The 17,141-nt window shown below is 42.9% G+C and overlaps 1 protein-coding gene across 2 annotated transcripts in view; it reads left to right on the top strand.

The window, feature by feature from the left end:
- The window catches only part of LOC139000076 (zinc finger protein 211-like), a 44,598-nt gene extending 32,822 nt beyond the window's left edge, over positions 1-11,776 (top strand). Inside the window, exons 2-3 of one of the 2 annotated variants that reach the window (XM_070402345.1) lie at positions 762-888; positions 7,759-11,776. In XM_070402345.1, coding sequence (XP_070258446.1) covers positions 762-888; positions 7,759-9,329 — 1,698 coding nt within the window. In that variant the 3' untranslated portion in view covers positions 9,330-11,776. The remainder of the gene's footprint in view (positions 1-761; positions 889-7,758) is intronic. The other variant, XM_070402344.1, reaches the window with a different exon arrangement.
- Positions 11,777-17,141: the final 5,365 nt, after the last annotated feature.

The raw sequence follows: 17,141 nt of genomic DNA, 5'->3' as shown, positions 1-17,141 counted from the left end.
AGGGGAGAGAGGAGTGTTGTGGCTTCTGAGGACACAGCAAGTGCAGGGCAGAGAGAACAGGGGTGACTTGCATCTGAAGGTCCCTGAGGATGTGGCTGTGAGTATTGACGGAAAGATCAGAGGCTGCAGGGAGGACGGCACAGACTCATTCGGGGCTTTCCCGGCTGTGGGTCCATCCGGGGCCTGGGGTGGGCCTGGATCCGGCTGGGAGACAAGCTCTCTACACGTCATATGCCAAGTTCACGGGTGAGTCCAGCGAGGTCCAGTGGCATTGGAGCAGGAAGGGGGCAGAGCTGAGGGAGTGAACCTGGGATCTGAAGATGGGAAGGGGGTAAACATTACCCAGTGGTGAGCACATCTGGAGGCAGTGTGAGCTGATGTTCCCCGGGACCTGGTGTGGGGACTTAAACGTGAAGCATAAACCGACGCTTGGCTTTGTCTTGGAGGCAGGATCTAGGAGACTGCAGTGGTGTTGCTTGGCAGGAAGGCTGGGGCCCTGCAGGCATCGCCCAGACCTTAAATGGCATTGCCCTTACGCCTCCCCTCCTCCAACCCTTCACTCCCAACCCAGCTGCTCTGCTGAGGGCCATCACAGTGAGTAATGGGACTGTGATGAGAGAGCAGCCTGCACTGGCATTAGGGCCTGGTGTCCACACTAACCGGGTGCCCTGGAGGAGGTTGAGGGGGGGAAGGTGTGTAAGCCGTAGGATTACTGGTTCTCAGAAAGGCAGGTCTGGTTACAATTGTCTCCATTCTGACAGGTTGGTGTGACCTTTGAGGACATTGCCCTGTTCTTCTCCAGGGAGGAATGGAGCCTCCTTGATGAGGGTCAGAGACAGCTGTACCTGAATGTGATGCTGGAGAACTTTGAACTTGTATCCTCGCTGGGTAAGACCCTCACTCTCACCAGTGACCTGGACTTGGCTTTGTGATTTCCCAGGCCCCATCCCCCAGGGTGTGCTCTGTCCTCCAATGTAGACTGTGGTAATGATTGATTTTCCAGTTTTCTGGGTAGTTGCTGTCCTGGGGACAGTTGGTATGTTTCCACTGCTCCCTTCTATTCCTGAAGTCCCAATACTCCCCGCTCCACTAAATTCACAGGGTAGGACTTGTGGTTGGTAGTGTTGCAGGAAGCTTAAAGAATTCCACCTTATTTAGTGAAGAAAGCATTTTCTATATTGTTGTTGTTAATGTGTATATATTTTTGAAAAATTGTCTCTACATCCGTATCCTGTTTATTAACTGTATTTTTTATTAGAGTCTTTTGAATACCTAGTATATTTTATATATTAATTGCTTACGACGTACAGGAACACATATTTTTGCATGCGCTTAATTGTGCTTTGCAGATATTACTCCCCCACATCAGCTTTAATACGAAGTCCATGTTTTTGGCAACCGTGCATTCAGCAGGTTTAGTGCCACCATACTTCTAGCAAGCTCAGGTGCTTGTTACTAGTTCTTAGCAATTAAATATTGTTAGTGAAGTTCTATAGACTTTGCTTTTGAGACAGAGTCACTGCATTGTTATAAGCCTGCAGTATAGTATTAACATACCTTCATTATTCCCAGGGAACTTCAACTGTTTGTGTGAATTTCTGTCTATATCGCAATATTTGCTTAATTGTGCTGATCAGAGGTGAATCCACCATCCCTCCAAGAGATTCCTTCATATGGTTTGCAAGTATTTTCTTTTGCTCTCTAGATTGCCTTTCATTGCGTTTTCTTTATTGCTGTTGTTCATGAAGACTCTTTTCTTTATTTATTTATTGCCATCTGGACTGTTTGTTTTCTACTTTGTGTAGTGGTTGGTGTCACATTCAGAAAATTCTGTCTAAAACAAACCTCCAAAGCTTTTTCTCTAGGTTGTCCTGAGGAGTTTTAAGTGTTAGCACTCACATTTAATTGTGTTATACAGGTTGGCTTAGATTTTATCAATCCTGTCCAGTTTTGTTGTTTTACATGTGAATGTCCATTTATACCAGCACCATTCGTTGAAGAAACTATCTTTCCCTTCTTCTGTGGGTTGCAGCTTTGTCAAAGATTACTTAAAGTATGTGCCCGGGTTTTTTTCTGTTTTCTGTTCTGTTGACATGTGTGTCTGTGTTTCTCCAGCAACACAGTGTTTGGTTGCTTTCTCTTTGTAATAAATAGAAGTTTGTAAGTGTGATACCATCAGCTTTCTTCTTGCTCAAGATTGCTTTTGTTGCCGTCCAGTGGTCGGCATACTGTGGCTCCCTAGCCACAAGCGACTGTTTGACCCCTTGATTGTGGGTCTTCCACAAAATACCAACTTCAGCTCATGGCCATAAACTTTCAATCGCACTGTTTGTTTGCGCAGGCACGTGGTATTTGGTGGAAGAGCCACACTCAAGGGGCCAAAGAGCCGTGTGTGGCTCGCGAGCCGCAGTTTTCTGACCACGGCCCTAGCCCATTTGGCTCAATGGCTAGAGCCTCGGCTGGCAGACTCAAGGGTGTTATGGGTTCAATCTGGGAGATAGATCACCGACTCAAATTTAAATTTAAGAGCCTTTATTAAGGTGGCCAGCTGACTACAGCTCGTCCCTCTTCGCAGGGAGCCTCATACTGCAGCCCAGACCAAGGGTACAGCAAAGCTTTTTATCTGCAAAAATTAAAAAGTATTTTTAAAAAAACACAAAACTACAAAGTGGTTCATTAGCCGTTCGTGGCACTGGCACGGTTCACACAAAGTTTACAGGTACCAATGGGGGTAAAGCAGGGTCACACCTGGCTGGGTTAAATCATAACACATTGCTTTTCTAAGATAATTAGTAATTTTTCTCTGCCATTGTCCTTGTCACTCTGCTCACTCAGTAATTCTTCTGTGCCAGGTCCCAGCCCCTGGCACATTCCCTACTGGTCTTATGCCCGAATCAAATCTTTGATTCAGCGCCCTCTTCTAAGATTCTGGAGTTACATTTTATTCACCGTGGTGGGCCTAGGGAAATGAATCCAAATTCGAAGCAAAGCTACAAGCAGAACTTCCCTTTCCATGGAAGAACCAGCCCTTTGTGTGCTTCCTGGTGGTGGCCTTGAAAACTACACAGCTTCATGGAATCAAAAATGCACCTGGCATGGCATTGGGTGTATCCAGTCTCTGGTCCATAAGGTCAGACAACCAAGCCCATTTCCCTCATTATTCAAGCAGGACAAAACTCGCTAGAAAGCAAACTTACTTTTTTAGAATTAGAGGCCGTCCAAAGAATAGCAGAGAACTCCAAACAGTAGTCCCACAGAACGGGTTTTCCTTCACATTCCACCCCCCCCCACCCCCACCTTGTTCCACAAGCTTTTCAGCCTTGTGGTACATCAACTGCGGGATGTTATGGTGAACAGGGGTGTCGATTGATCTTTTACTACTTCCTGCTGGAAAGGGACGACATCCAAGGGGTTAACATCCCGTTTCTTCCTCTTGGAGAGGTTTGTAGGGAATTTTGTCTTATTCATCTTGTTCCTCTTTAGTGTAGGGAGCAGTAATTTTATGGTTCTTCTGTATTCCAGCAAGGGCAGAAGAGTTCTCCTGGGACTAGCCTCAGGTTCCTGCGGCACTCATAAAAAGACAAAATGAGAATTACTAGAAAGATAAGAAACAATGATTATCCAGAAATACCAGAGCATTTTGCCTTTAAGAGAAGATAAAAAAGGAAGTGTAAGGAAGAATTCAGCAGGGTATTCTATGAATCCTTTGGAGCAGGTTGATTGGCCAGATCCGTTTTCTTCTTGAGGGTGATCTGCAGTGGGTATGTCTGGTCAGAGGTCACATTCCACTCAGGCTCCCGGCTGTCCTGGGCATAGAAGGAGGTGGGCTTGTGACCTGGGAGAGACAAATTGTAACATGTTCTGGTGGAAGGAAAGGAAAACATTTCAGTTTTAACAACCTTTGTTAAAATAGAATTTTTCTTTTCTCTTTTTTATTGCTTAAAGTATTACAAAGGGTATTACATATGTCTCATTTTTTCCACCGCCCTTTACAATCTCCTGGCCTCCCCTACTCCCCAGTGTCTTATGTCCATTGGTTATGCTTATATGCATGCATACAAGTCCTCCGGTTGATCTCTTATCCCCCCCTTCTGGCCCCCTACCTTCCCGCTGGCCTTATCGCTGCAGTTTGACAGTCTGTTTGAGGCAGCTCTGCCTCTGTATCTATTTTTGTTCTTAAGTTTATGATGGTCTTTATTATCCATGAATGAGTAAGATCATGTGGTATTTTTCCTTCATTGACTGGCTTATTTCACGTAGCATAATGCTCTCCAGTTCCATCCATGCTGTTGCAAATGGTAAGAGTTCCTTCTTTTTTACAGCAGCATAGGATTCCATCGTGTATATGTACCACAGTTTTCTAATCCATTCATCTACTGATGGGCACTTAGGCTGTTTCCAGATCTTAGCTATGGTGAATTGTGCTGCTATGAACATATGGGTGCATATATCCTTTCTGATTGGTGTTTCTGTTTTCTTGGGATATATTCCTAGAAGTGGGATAACTGGGTTAAATGTGAGTTCCATTTTTAGTTTTTTGAGGAAACTCCATACTGTCTTCCATAGTGGCTGCACCAGTCTGCATTCCCACCAGCAGTGCACGAGTGTTCCTTTTTCTCCACATCCTCTCCAGCACTTGTTGTATGTTGATTTGTTGATGATAGCCATTCTGACAGGTGTGAGATGGTATCTCATTGTTGTTTTGATTTGCATCTCTGGGATGATTAGTGACTTTGAGCATGTTTTCATACGTCTCTTGGCTCTCTAAATGTCCTCTTTTGAAAGGTGTCTATTTAGATCCTTTGCCCATTTTTTGATTGGATTGTTTATCTTCCTTTTGTTGAGTTGTATGAGTTCCCTATAAATTTTGGAGATTAGGCCCTTATCAGATATGACATTGGCAAATATTTTCTCCCATGCAGTGGGCTTTCTTGTTGTTTTGTTGATGGTTTCTTTTGCTGTGCAGAAGCTTTTTCTTTTGATGAAGTCCAATTTGTTCATTTTCTCTTTAGTTTCAAGTGCCCTAGGAGCTGTATCAGTGAAGAAATTGCTACGGCATATGTCTGAGATTTTGTTACCTTTGGATTCTTCTAGAATTTTTATGGTTTCCCGTCATACATTTAAGTCCTTTATCCATTTTGAGTTTATTTTTGTGTACGGTGTAAGTTGGTGGTCTAGTTTCATTTTCTTGCATGTATCTGTCCAATTTTCCCCAAATCTCATAGGCCTCTGGTTAAATTTCTTAAGTGACAGAAGCTTATTACTGGCTACTCCTATTTGGTCTCCCCTCCCCGCTCCCCAGCTCAGACTTTTAAAAAATTATAAGTTGAACTGAAAGCGGTTACCCATCTATTTCAGCTCCTTATCCCTCCTTCAGGCTCCTAAGGATTTCACTTCCAGTTTATTGCCCACACGTCTTTGAAAGCTGCTAGTTTGTCTTCCTCTTCCCACCTTTTCCTCTCCAGGCTAGGCTCTTTAATTGTATTTGAGAGAGAGACAGAGAGAGAGAGAGAGAGAGAAGCATCGATTGGTTGTTCCACTTATTTATGCACTCGTCGGTTGCTTCTGTGTATGTGCCCTGACCTAAGATTGAATCCACAACCTTGGTGTGTTGGGATGATGCTCTGACCCAGCAGTTCTCAACCTGTGGGTCGCGACCCCTTTGGGGGTCGAAGGACCCTTTCACAGGGGTCGCCCAAGACCATCTGAAAACACATATATAGTTATATATTGTTTTTCTGATTAATTGCTATGCTTTAATTATGTTCAGTTTGTAACAATGAAAATACATCCTGCATATCAGATATTTACATGACGATTCATAACAGTAGCAAAATTACAGTTATGAAGTAGCAATGAAAATAATTTTATGGTTGGGGGTCACCACAACATGAGGAACTGTATTAAAGGGCCGCGGCATTAGGAAGGTTGAGAACCACTGCTCTAACTGACTGAGCTGTTTGATTAGGGCTCATTTAATTTTCTTTTTTTACCCACAGACAACTCCACTACAGCTGAGAATTTTGTTTTGCACCACTGACATTGAGGCATGGAGCCTTCTTTTTAATCATGGGGGCAGCAGTGGTGGGGATAGATAATAATACAATACTTTTAATGGTTGGTAGGTGTTTCAGATCCTGATAGATGCTTTAAAAAAAGAAAGAAAGGAATATAGTAATGGGATGGAGAGTCACTGGGGGGAAGCAGAAGAAGCTTTTCTCTGAGGAGGTGACATAACTTCTCATGTCACATGAAGGCATTAGAGAAAGCTTCATGTGACATAATTTTGAAACGATTTAGGATGTTAAGTATAGGGCTCATTCAACCACAGGTCCTTTTTCTGTTCCCAGCCAGCCTCTCATAATAAAGAATAAGCATAAGTATTTCTTGAGCTTCTGCTGTGCTTGGCACTGCTCAGCAAGCTAGAAATATTAAAATGAGTAAGTTACACACACACACACACACACACACACACACACAAAAGATTTGCATCATTTATCTCATGCTGTGGCTCAACTTGGATTTAAGAGGCAAGATATTTTGGGCATCACAGGAGAAACATGACTTTATCAATGATGGGGTAGACCCAGAGGCAGTCTTGCCTTGGTGAAGGACTCTGGGGGCGGTTTTCATGCCTGGGCTCGGTTTTGTTCATAACTACGAAGCCATTTTGTTCAACAACAAAAATGTTTTGTTACCATTGCCCACTCCTCTCCCGATTCTACTTCTTCTTGCTTAATGTTGACACTTTGCCTATGACTCAGTTTTATTTTATTTATTTATTGATTGATTGATTGATTGATTTTCTTTTATGTAAAATAATTTTTATTTCTTAAAGTATTAAAAAGAGTATTACATATGTGTCCTTTTTCCCCCCCCACTTGACATTTCCCCGCCCTCTACCCCCCCCCCCCCCCCCGTCTTGTGTCCATTGGTTAATCTTATATGCATGCATATAAGTCCTTCGGTTGATCTCTTAACCCCCCCCCCCCCCCCAACCCTCCCCAGGCTTCCCACTGTAGTTTGACAGTCTGTTCAACATTGCTCTGCCTCTGCATCTACCCCTGTTCATCAGTCTATACTGGTCCCCATTATCTGTCCCAACCTCACTGGAGCAGTCCCAACCTCGCCGGGGCCGTCTCAGCCTCACCGGGGCCGTTTCAACCTCACCGGGGCCATCCCGACCTCGCTGGGGCTGTTCCGACCTCACCGGGGCCATTTGAGCCTGACTCAGTTTTAATAGTGATCATTCCACTCGATTCCCAGCACATGGATAACCTTAACCTCTTTCAACTTTGCACTTCTACCTCTATCACACATCTTGGCTTTACTGCACTCCAGTGTTGTTGCATGCCTGCAGAGCTATAGAGGGCACACGTATTATATTGATGCTGAACATCCCGTGCTTTACTATGATTGATACTTTATGGGTTTGAGCACATTGAAATTATTTTACACAGACTCATATCGCCAGTATGAAAGGTCCTAAAGGAAGCCATTTGTGGAGTAATAACAAGCAGACCCTGCCTCTCTTCTTTTCTTGCCAGCCAATGCTTCTGTCCTCCCTTGGTGAGATTCTCCTCATCCAGTGACCTTTTGGGCCATGTTATAGATAACAGCCATTTCCTGAGAGGCTGACTCACTTGTCTTGAAAATCATTGTATGGAATCATGTCCTGTTGTGACATAAACAATTGTGATGAAGATATTCAGTATTTATCAGGTCAACATGCGCTTCACCTACGTTTCTTTTCTTCAGGTTGCTGCTGTGGAGCTGAAAACGTTGAGGAAATGACTGAACAAAAGTTTTCTGTAAGAGTGTCACAGGCAAGGAATCCCAAGTTAGCCTTGTCTTCCCAAAAGAGCCACCCCTGTGAGAGTTGTGGGCTGGTCTTAGGAAACATTTTTCACATGATGGAGCTGCAGGGAACACAACATGGACAAATACTGTTGAGGTGTGGGGCATGTGCAAAACAATTTTTTTTCCATGCAAAATTTCACCAGCAGCATGAGAAAGAGAAATCTTTCACTAGACGTGTGGACAGTATCTCACTTGCAAAGAGCTGCAATATCAGTGTATCCCGGAATCGTTTCACATGCTGGGAGGTTGGGCAGGGTGTCCTTATGGGGTCAGGACATCTGCATCGAAAGGCTACTCAGACCAGGGACAGTCCAACCGCAATTTCAACGTGTGGGATGCCTTTTAAAAGCAGAAAAAATTATTACAGTAGAAAAGATTATAAGGGAGACATTAGTTGCACCCACACATTTACTCAGGAAAAAGATGTCCATGTTGGAAGTCGGTGTTTTCTGTCCTCTGAATGTGGAAAATATTTTTCCAAATTTTCTAGCTTTCATTATCAACAGAGAGGTCACACAGGAGAAAAGCCTTATCAATGCAGCGAATGTGGGAAATCTTATACCTCTAAGTCAAACCTTCATCAACATCAAAGAGTTCACACTGGAGAAAAGCCTTATAAATGCAGTGAATGTGGAAAATCTTTTGCACGGAGCAGTGCCTTTCATTATCATCGGAGAGTTCATACAGGAGAAAAGCCTTATCAATGCAGTGAATGTGGGAAATGTTTGAAAAGTAACTGTGGTCTCCAATATCATCAGAGAGTTCACACTGGAGAAAAGCCTTATCAATGCAATGAATGTGGGGAATTTTTTACCTCTAAGAAGATCCTTCATCAACATCAGAGAGTTCACACTGGAGAAAAACCTTATCAATGCAGTGAATGTGGGAAATCTTTTACCCAGAGCACTCACCTTCGTTATCATCAGAGAGTTCATACAGGAGAAAAGCCTTATAAATGCACTGAATGTGGGAAATCTTTTACCCAGAGCTCTGCCCTTCGTTATCATCAGAGACGTCATAGAGGAGAAAAGCCTTATCAATGCAGTGAATGTGGGAAATCTTTTATCCAGAGCTCTCACCTTCGTTTTCATCAGAGAGTTCATACGGGAGAAAAGCCTTATAAATGCACTGAATGTGGGAAATCTTTTACCCAGAGAACTGCCCTTAATTATCATCAGAGAATTCACACTGGAGAAAAGCCTTATAAATGTAGTGAATGTGGGAAATCTTTTACCCAAAGCTCTCATCTTCGTTTTCATCAGAGAATTCATACAGGAGAAAAGCCTTATAAATGCACTGAATGTGGGAAATCTTTTATCCAGAGCTCTGCCCTTTGTTATCATCAGAGACTTCATACAGGAGAAAAGCCTTATCAATGCAGGGAATGTGGAAAATCTTATAGATGCCGAAGTGGTCTCCGATATCATCAGAGAGTTCACAATGGGGAAAGCCATTCTGAGTGCAATTAATATGAGGTATCTCTCAGCCAAATTTCTAAATTCGTTCTCCACATAAGATTGCAAATGTGAGGAATTTCTTAGATGAGTAGGAAATGTAGTTTGTTTGGACTTCACAATAGTACAAGAAAATTTGTGAATTCTCATTTTTCTGAATTGTATCTCATACATTTAATTGCCTATATTCTGTAAAGTTTCCATAAGTGTTTTTTGCTGTTGTGTTTCTGTGTTTCTATGTTAGAACACTATGTAATTACGTTGCATGTTCTAACATACAGAGATGTCCTGCCAGACCTATGTCACTGCATATTTCTGTTGCTGAAGGTATTTCACCTTAACCACCTATAGGGTCTCTACAGATGGCATCAGTCACCATCCTCCTGTGCCCAGGGAAGCTAAGTCTGTTGTGTAATTTGTTGACAGAAATGAGGAATACCTGAGCCCTTAGTTCTTTCTTCTTTCCCTGTCCTGCATTGCCACATAGGACTCATTACTGTTGTCCCCATAAACATAATGTTGCAGAAGAACTGCCATTTTCAGGGACACACTTTCCCTAGATGCTAATGATGAGTTTATTGAGTGCGTAAGTCATCAGTGAGTGAACTGCCAGACTCATGTTTGCTTCTTTACAAAATAATGAAGGCTTTTTCCTAAGACGTCTTTAATCTTGTCTCCGCTATTTATTGTGTGGGTTAGTTTATAAGAAAATCTGGGCTCTCCAAGCATGGTGATGTGAAAAACTTTTATGCGGTCTCCATTTTTGGCCTTGAGGGAAGACCAGGGTGCAGAAATTACCTCAGCAGTTTTTGCCAAATTTACATTGCTGCCCATAATTTTCCAGGAAACACTGTGGACTCTCTGGTCCGCATGTTAAGATGGATGCTTTGAGAGACAGAGGTCACTCCGAAGAGGGGGCAGCTGTGACCACCTCAGTTATGTCTGGGAGCATGAATTATTTATTTCTTGTTTGCAAGGGAAGCCAATACATGTAAAGGGAATCTCTTGCCCAGGTCTTGCAGAGGGCCATGTGCCCTAATGCCTACAATTTCATGGTTGATGGTCACTGGTTTGAAGACCAGAACAGTAATGGGAAACCCTTTCACTGCAGAAACACTGACCTAATTGTCGTTGTGTTGGAAGACAATACCAGCATGTCAGCAGGACTGAATCACCTGGAAATGGCTGAGGGCATTTTCCCAAACCTGAAAAGGATGCATAACATGATTGCTTGTTGCCAGACAGCTGAGGCCATTTCATTCTTCATGTTATTGCCTCCTGCTGGCCAAACACCTGAACAGCCGAAGGCAATTCCTCCAATCTGACAATGGATTCTGTATACCAAACCCTGGCCTTTGATGTATATCTTTACTTTGCCTAAGGACAATTTGTGTTAATAAAAAGCAAGGACTCCTGAGACAAGAGAGAACTTGGTTTCTTTAGCCTAACTCCTCTGTCCCCCAAATGCCTTCCAAAATTATGTTTTCTCTCTGGCATCTTTCAGAATTTACACACAGCACCTTCTCCAGATTCCTGAACCCTTCTAGTAGCTGGATTAAAACCACCGGAATTGTTGGACCAGACTGCAGCCTATTAGATGAAATGGTCCTCATCTAACAGTGCATCCTGGAATTATTTTGAGGAAAAGTCTACAAGAGCTGTGTGTACACCGATCTGAGGGACTGCAGGCATGTTTATTTTCTGTGGAGCAGTCATTGTCATCGATTATAATCAAGATGTTTTATGGCTCCTGTAGCTTTTTAGATGTTCCCATCAGAGCCACTGGCAGCAAAACAAAGATGGAGACAAAGGTTGTCTTTTGTCCAGGGATGTGGCTTTTTTGGGTTTGGGTGAAAGTTCTTCATTTTTTGTTATATTTTCTGTGACTGAGATGAGACTTTCGCCCAGAGGGCATAAGGATAGGGATTAAATATAGAATTGACAAAGCTGTTTTCCAAAATAGGTGAACATACATTTCTTTTATCTTGAACCATGTTTTTTAACAGCTGTAATGAGTAAATTACATGTGTGAAGTATAGTGTTTCATAAATCTTGACAGGTGCATGAAACTAAAACCATCCTTATAGTCACAATACTGACCATATCTGTAACTGTTTAGTTGCTTCTTTCTTTCTTTTCTTTTTTTTTTTTTTAATGTATTTTATTGATTTTTTACAAAGAGGAAGGGAAAGAGATAGAGAGTTAGAAACATCGATGGGAGAGAAACATCAATCAGCCGCCCCCTGCACATCTCCTACTGGGGATGTGCCCGCAACCAAGGCATATGCCCTTGTCCGGAATCGAACCCAGGACCCTTCATTCCGCAGGCTGACGCTCTATCCACTGAGCCAAACCGGCTTCGGCATGTGTAGTTGTTTCTTGACCTCATTTAATCTGTCTCTGTTCTTCAGAACTTTCCTAGTAACCATGGATTTACATTCCATTTTACTAAAGAACTTGGCTTTTTCTTAGGATTTTTCTGCTTTAATTTATATTTCATAAAATATTGGAGTTTATTAAAGATACATTAGTAACTCATCTCTTTTTTTGATAGATATTCTTTTTGATGTTGTTAATCCTCACCTGAGAATATTTGTCCATCGATTTTTTTTTTTTTTAATATTGGAAGTTTTTTCTTTTTTTTTAAAAAATATATTTTATTGATTTTTTACAGAGAAGAAGGAAGAGGGACAGAGAGTTAGAAACATCAATGAGAGAGATCGATCAGCTGCCTCCCGCACGCCCCCTACTGGGGATGTGCCCGCAACCAAGGTACATGCCCTTGACCGGAATCGAACCTGGGACCCTTGAGTCCGCAGGCCGACGCTCTATCCACTGAGCCAAACCGGTTTGGCTGGATATTCTTTTTGATGTTGTTAATCCTCACCTGAGAATATTTGTCCATCGATTTTTAGAGTGAGTAGGAATGACAGTGAGAAACATCGATGGGAGAGAAAGACATTGATCGGTTGCCTCCTGCATGAGCCATGACCAGGGCCCTATCTGGGAAGGAATGTTCATCCAAGGTACGTGCCTTTGACTGGAATCCAACCTGGGACCCTTTGGTTTGCAGGCCTATGCTCTATCCAGAGACAAACCGGCTAGTGCTCTGGTATATATTCTTATCTTTGAATATATCACCACAATGTCCATTCTTATAAGTATTTGGTTATTTCTAATAAAGCTGGTACAACCATTTCTGTATAATTCTTTATATGGATATAAGTGTTATTTACCTTTGTTAGTTGGACAGCCCTGAAAGCTCCCGGAGTGCGGGCACAGCTGGGGCTGAGGTGTCTCCCCTGAGTGCATGAATTTCGTTCATTGGGCCTCTAGTATAAAGATATTCTGTAATTTTGTCATTCAACTCTATATTGAATCCCTGTGCTTATGCCCTCTGGGTGAGAGTCTCATACAATTTTATTTAAGAGTATTTTATGTCAGAATTCATGGTGAGCATTTTCCCAGAAGTCTTAAATGCTTTTTTAGTATTAGAATAATATGTGTTAATATTCTTTCCTTTATAATAAATATTTTAATTGATTTTTAAAAACATTTCCATTGATTTCGTAGAGCAAGGGAGAGGGAGCAAGAGTTAGGAACATGAACTTTGAGAGCACAGGTGGCATGGCTCTTGTTCCATGTGGACCTAAGAATCAGGAGGTCACAGTTCCATTCACAGGAAGGATGCCTGCGCCTTGGCTAGATCCGCAGTGTGGGGAATGGAGGAGGCAGCTGATCAATGATTCTCTCTCAGCATTGATTTTTTTTTTCTCTCTGTCCCCCTCTCCTTTGAACTCCTGCCTATTCCTGCAGAGACATTCCCAGGACAGGCACTTCTCATGCCCTGAAACCCACAAGCACCTTTTTCTTCGGGTGCATTTTAGTTAGAAATGGGACCTCCAAGAAGCCACTGACTCTGCTGCAGGGAGGCGGCTGCTGTGGGCACTCAGGTCTCATTGTGGTGGGCCCCACCTGGGAATCTCCAGCAGACTCACTACAACTCCCTGAATCTCAGTGGGCTGAATGTGACATGCAGATGATTGATGGCGCTTACTCTAGCTTTCCCAGATCAATCAAGTAACAAGCTGAGTACTTGTTGCCAGGATTCCATGGATAGATATTTAAGCATTTTCTCTTAATTCTCACAACAACCTGGACAAGTGGCAACTCCTATCAAATTGCTGAAAACATTCAGTATCTGAGAAATGAAGTGAGCTCCCCAAGTTTACACCCCAGTCAAGTGTGAGATTCAAGGGGCTGGATTTTCTTTAAAATATATTATATAGATTTTTTACAGAGAGGAAGGGAGAGGGATAGAGAGTTAGAAACATCTTTGAGAGAGAAACACCCATCAGCCGCCCCCTGCAAACCCCCCATTGGGGATGTGCCCGCAACCAAGGTACATGCCCTTGACCGGAATCGAACCTGGGACTGTTTAGTCCACAGGCCGATGCTCTAGCCACTGACCCAAACTGGTCTGGGCTTCAAGGGGCTGGATTTTAACCATTATTTTCTCCAGCGTCAGACGCTGTCTCTACCACTGATATGCAGCACTCACTGGAGCAGGTACAGTCTGAGATCCAGGTTGGCTCAGCTGCAGCTCCTGTTACTATGGTTGCAGTTACGCGTTTCCTTCCATTCCCTGTACATCTCAGAGCTACCCCTTGGCCTCCCTGTGTTCAGGGGAACGCCATCATTTCTCAGTGCAGTGGTTTCTCCAGGGGAACCTTCTTTAAGAGTGAGCTGCTGTTTGTCTGCCTTCCGTTTGATCCCAGCCCTGAGTTTGACCCACAGGAGACCTCGGTAATTAGTGCTTTGTCTCTGCACCTTTCCCCACGTGTTGGGTGTCATGCTGTGATCCCATCCACTGTGATGAATTTCTTGCCTCAGTTTGACCCTTCAAATGATGCTCCTATGTGGCAGTGACATTCACCCTGCAGGAGTGGATATAATTGGACATGAATTTGGGGACCTAATTCTGGAAGTGCTGCTGGAGTCCTACATGATCCTGGGCTCATTGGACGGGTGCTCACCTCCTATTCATGATAGGACCCCCTGCCATGTGATTCTCTCCTGTATATCCCTGCTGGCTGAATGAGACAATGGCTCTCACCATGTTTTCCCTGCAGCCCGGATCATGTTCTGGTCTCATGTCCTTCTTTCCATTCTCCTGTGTCTGCACCCTGGGTCTTTGGTTTGGAACAGAGTCCTTTTGAGCAAGCCCTCACCGCAGTGCACAGCACACTGGGCCACAACTGAGGTTCTTACTCTGCTTTTCCTGACAATCCACCCTAACTGACTGTCCACACACCACATTATATGAATGTAGGTGAAGGTGGCTTTTCAGATGATGGTGTTTGCCATTTTGGCCAGTTACTCTGTTTTTCGGAGTCATTTCCATACATACAGCAGGTATACATGTTAGTAAATTTTTTATGGTTTTCCTCTGTTAAGCTATATTGTATCAGTTTAATTTTCAGCCCAACTAAAGATCCTAGAAAAGAAGAAGGAAATATTCTTCTTCCAAACTTTCCCAGAGGTGTGACAACAGCAGGAAAGAGGGGTATGTAAGACTGAAGCATTGAGAGTAGCTTATCTTGTTCAGCAGTTTGAACTGAGGAGCTGTTTCAATTACAGGAGCCAACAATCTTGCGGTTTATTAGCAGCTGCTTCTGCTAAATTGTGGAAGGCCACAGCCAAGAAACAGACCTTTTTCTCGTCCTGACAAATACCTTGGCCACATTTAGAACCTAAGGCTTTATTGACCTGAAGAGTGACTCCTTCTAGGGACCAAATAAAGGGACACCAGCAATACTGGGGGCATTGTGTTCAGGAGGACATTAGCAATGGGTCCCAGAGTTAATAAACTACTCATTGAATTTCCTCCTCATCCCACAGGCTCTAACTCCCCAGTATGGACAAAAATGATGGCACACAGTAAACTTGGCAAGCTCAGGGGGCCTGGCATGGCATGGGCAATCTTGCAAACTCAGAGGCTAAGACTAACCATATAGGATGCTTTGAAGTTAAAACTTTCCAAGTAAAAGCTAGTCACTTGGGTATGTATGTACTAGCCTCTTTTTTGTTTGTTTTTGAAAAGGACAAATATTACCTTACTGAACCTGTCGTCTTTTTGCATCTCGGATAACATACCTTTGGATTTTTATGGACATTTCTGTTTCACAGATTCCTAAGAGAACAATCTCCTAACACAGAAAATCACAGAGCCCCAATTAGTGTTGCTCTCGAGTTAAATACTAACTGTTAACTAATCGATAATCATGTAAAAATAAGTGTGTGTCTATTTTTTTTTATTGTTTACCCAATACCAGGGATTTCTCTCCTTTGCTCTCCCCTCTAATTTATCACCAGTGGATGTCATGTAATCCACTTATGTCCTCTCCTTTGATTCTAATGTATAAAAAAGGTGCGAAACTGCCATTCTCCTGAGCATTACTCAACCTGTTGTTATTTTGCTTTCTGGCAAATGTCATGACTAGGGTCAAATAAACTAAGAAACATTCTCAACAGGTTTGGACATTTCTTACAACATCACCAAAAGCAATTGACTCATGTGAAGCAGGAGAAGGTTACATGGAGGAATATCAGCATTTCCAGGGACTCAACTGACGGAAGACATATTTATAAACACAAATGTAGAGCAGACCCAGAACCCAGCAAGCTAGAGCTTTCCCCTTACTTTCAGACAACAGAAGGAAACGCTCAAGGCTCAGATGACTTTGTTTTTCTGTGTGTGTGCATGTTTTTAATCCTTACCTGTGGATGTTTCTTTTTATACTAGCCCCACTTTCCTTCTCAGATTCTGCAGTAATTCCATGCTTCCATGTCTCTGAATCCACTCCATCAGTTTTTTCTTCATTAGATTCCAAATGTGAGTGCGATCAAATGATACTGTCTTTCTCTGACTGACATATTTCACTTAGCTTGATGCTCTCCAGGTCCCTCCATACTGTGTGACAGGGTACGAGATGCTTCTTTTTTAATGCTGCATAGTATTCCATGGTGTAAATTACCACAGTTTTTTATCCAGTCCTCTACTGATGGGTACCTAGTCAGTTTCCAGACCTTTCCTATTGTAAATTGCTACGAACAGAGAGGTGCATACTTTCTATCTGATTGTTTCAGATTTAGGATATATTCCTAGAGGTAGAATCACTGGATCAAATGGCAGTTCCGTACTAAATTTTTTGCAAACACTGCAAACTGATTTCCATAATGCCTGTAGAAGTTTGCATTCCCACCAGCAGTGAAATGGGTTCCCTTTTTTCCACATCCTCCCCAGCACTTGTGGTTTGTTTATTCTTTTAAAATATATTTTTTTAATTGATTTTTTACAGAGAGGAAGCGAGAGCGATATAGAATTAGAAACATCCATGAGAGAGAAACATTGATCGCTGCCTCCTGCACACCCCCTACTTGGGATTTGCCTGCAAACAAGGTACATGCCCTTTACCGCAATCAAACCTGGGACTCTTCAGTCCACAGGCCGATGATCTAGCCACTGAGCTAAACTGGTCAGGGCATGCTTTGTTTATTTACTGATGACAGCCATTCTAGCAGTGGTGAGGTGTTACCTAATTGTTGCTTTAATTTACATCTCTCTGATCAGATCAGTCACTTTGAGCATTTTTTCACATGTCTCTTGGACATCTTATCCACATGGCAGCCCAGGCAGAGCTGACACTTCCGGTGGCATCAGAAGCAGATGCTCTTAAGTGTGAGTGTCTGTTTTGTGACATAAACTTTGTATAATGGATTCAACGGAGGCAGGTTAAGGCAGTTACAGACTTGAACAACCTCCTC

The sequence above is a fragment of the Myotis yumanensis genome, unplaced genomic scaffold, assembly GCF_028538775.1.
Source record: "Myotis yumanensis isolate MYYU_CA2020_CCGP unplaced genomic scaffold, mMyoYum1.0.hap1 SCAF_23, whole genome shotgun sequence".
Classification (NCBI taxonomy): Eukaryota; Metazoa; Chordata; class Mammalia; order Chiroptera; family Vespertilionidae; genus Myotis; species Myotis yumanensis.
The sequence above is the reverse complement of the archived record's forward strand: the minus strand, read 5'-3'. Positions and strand labels throughout refer to the sequence as shown.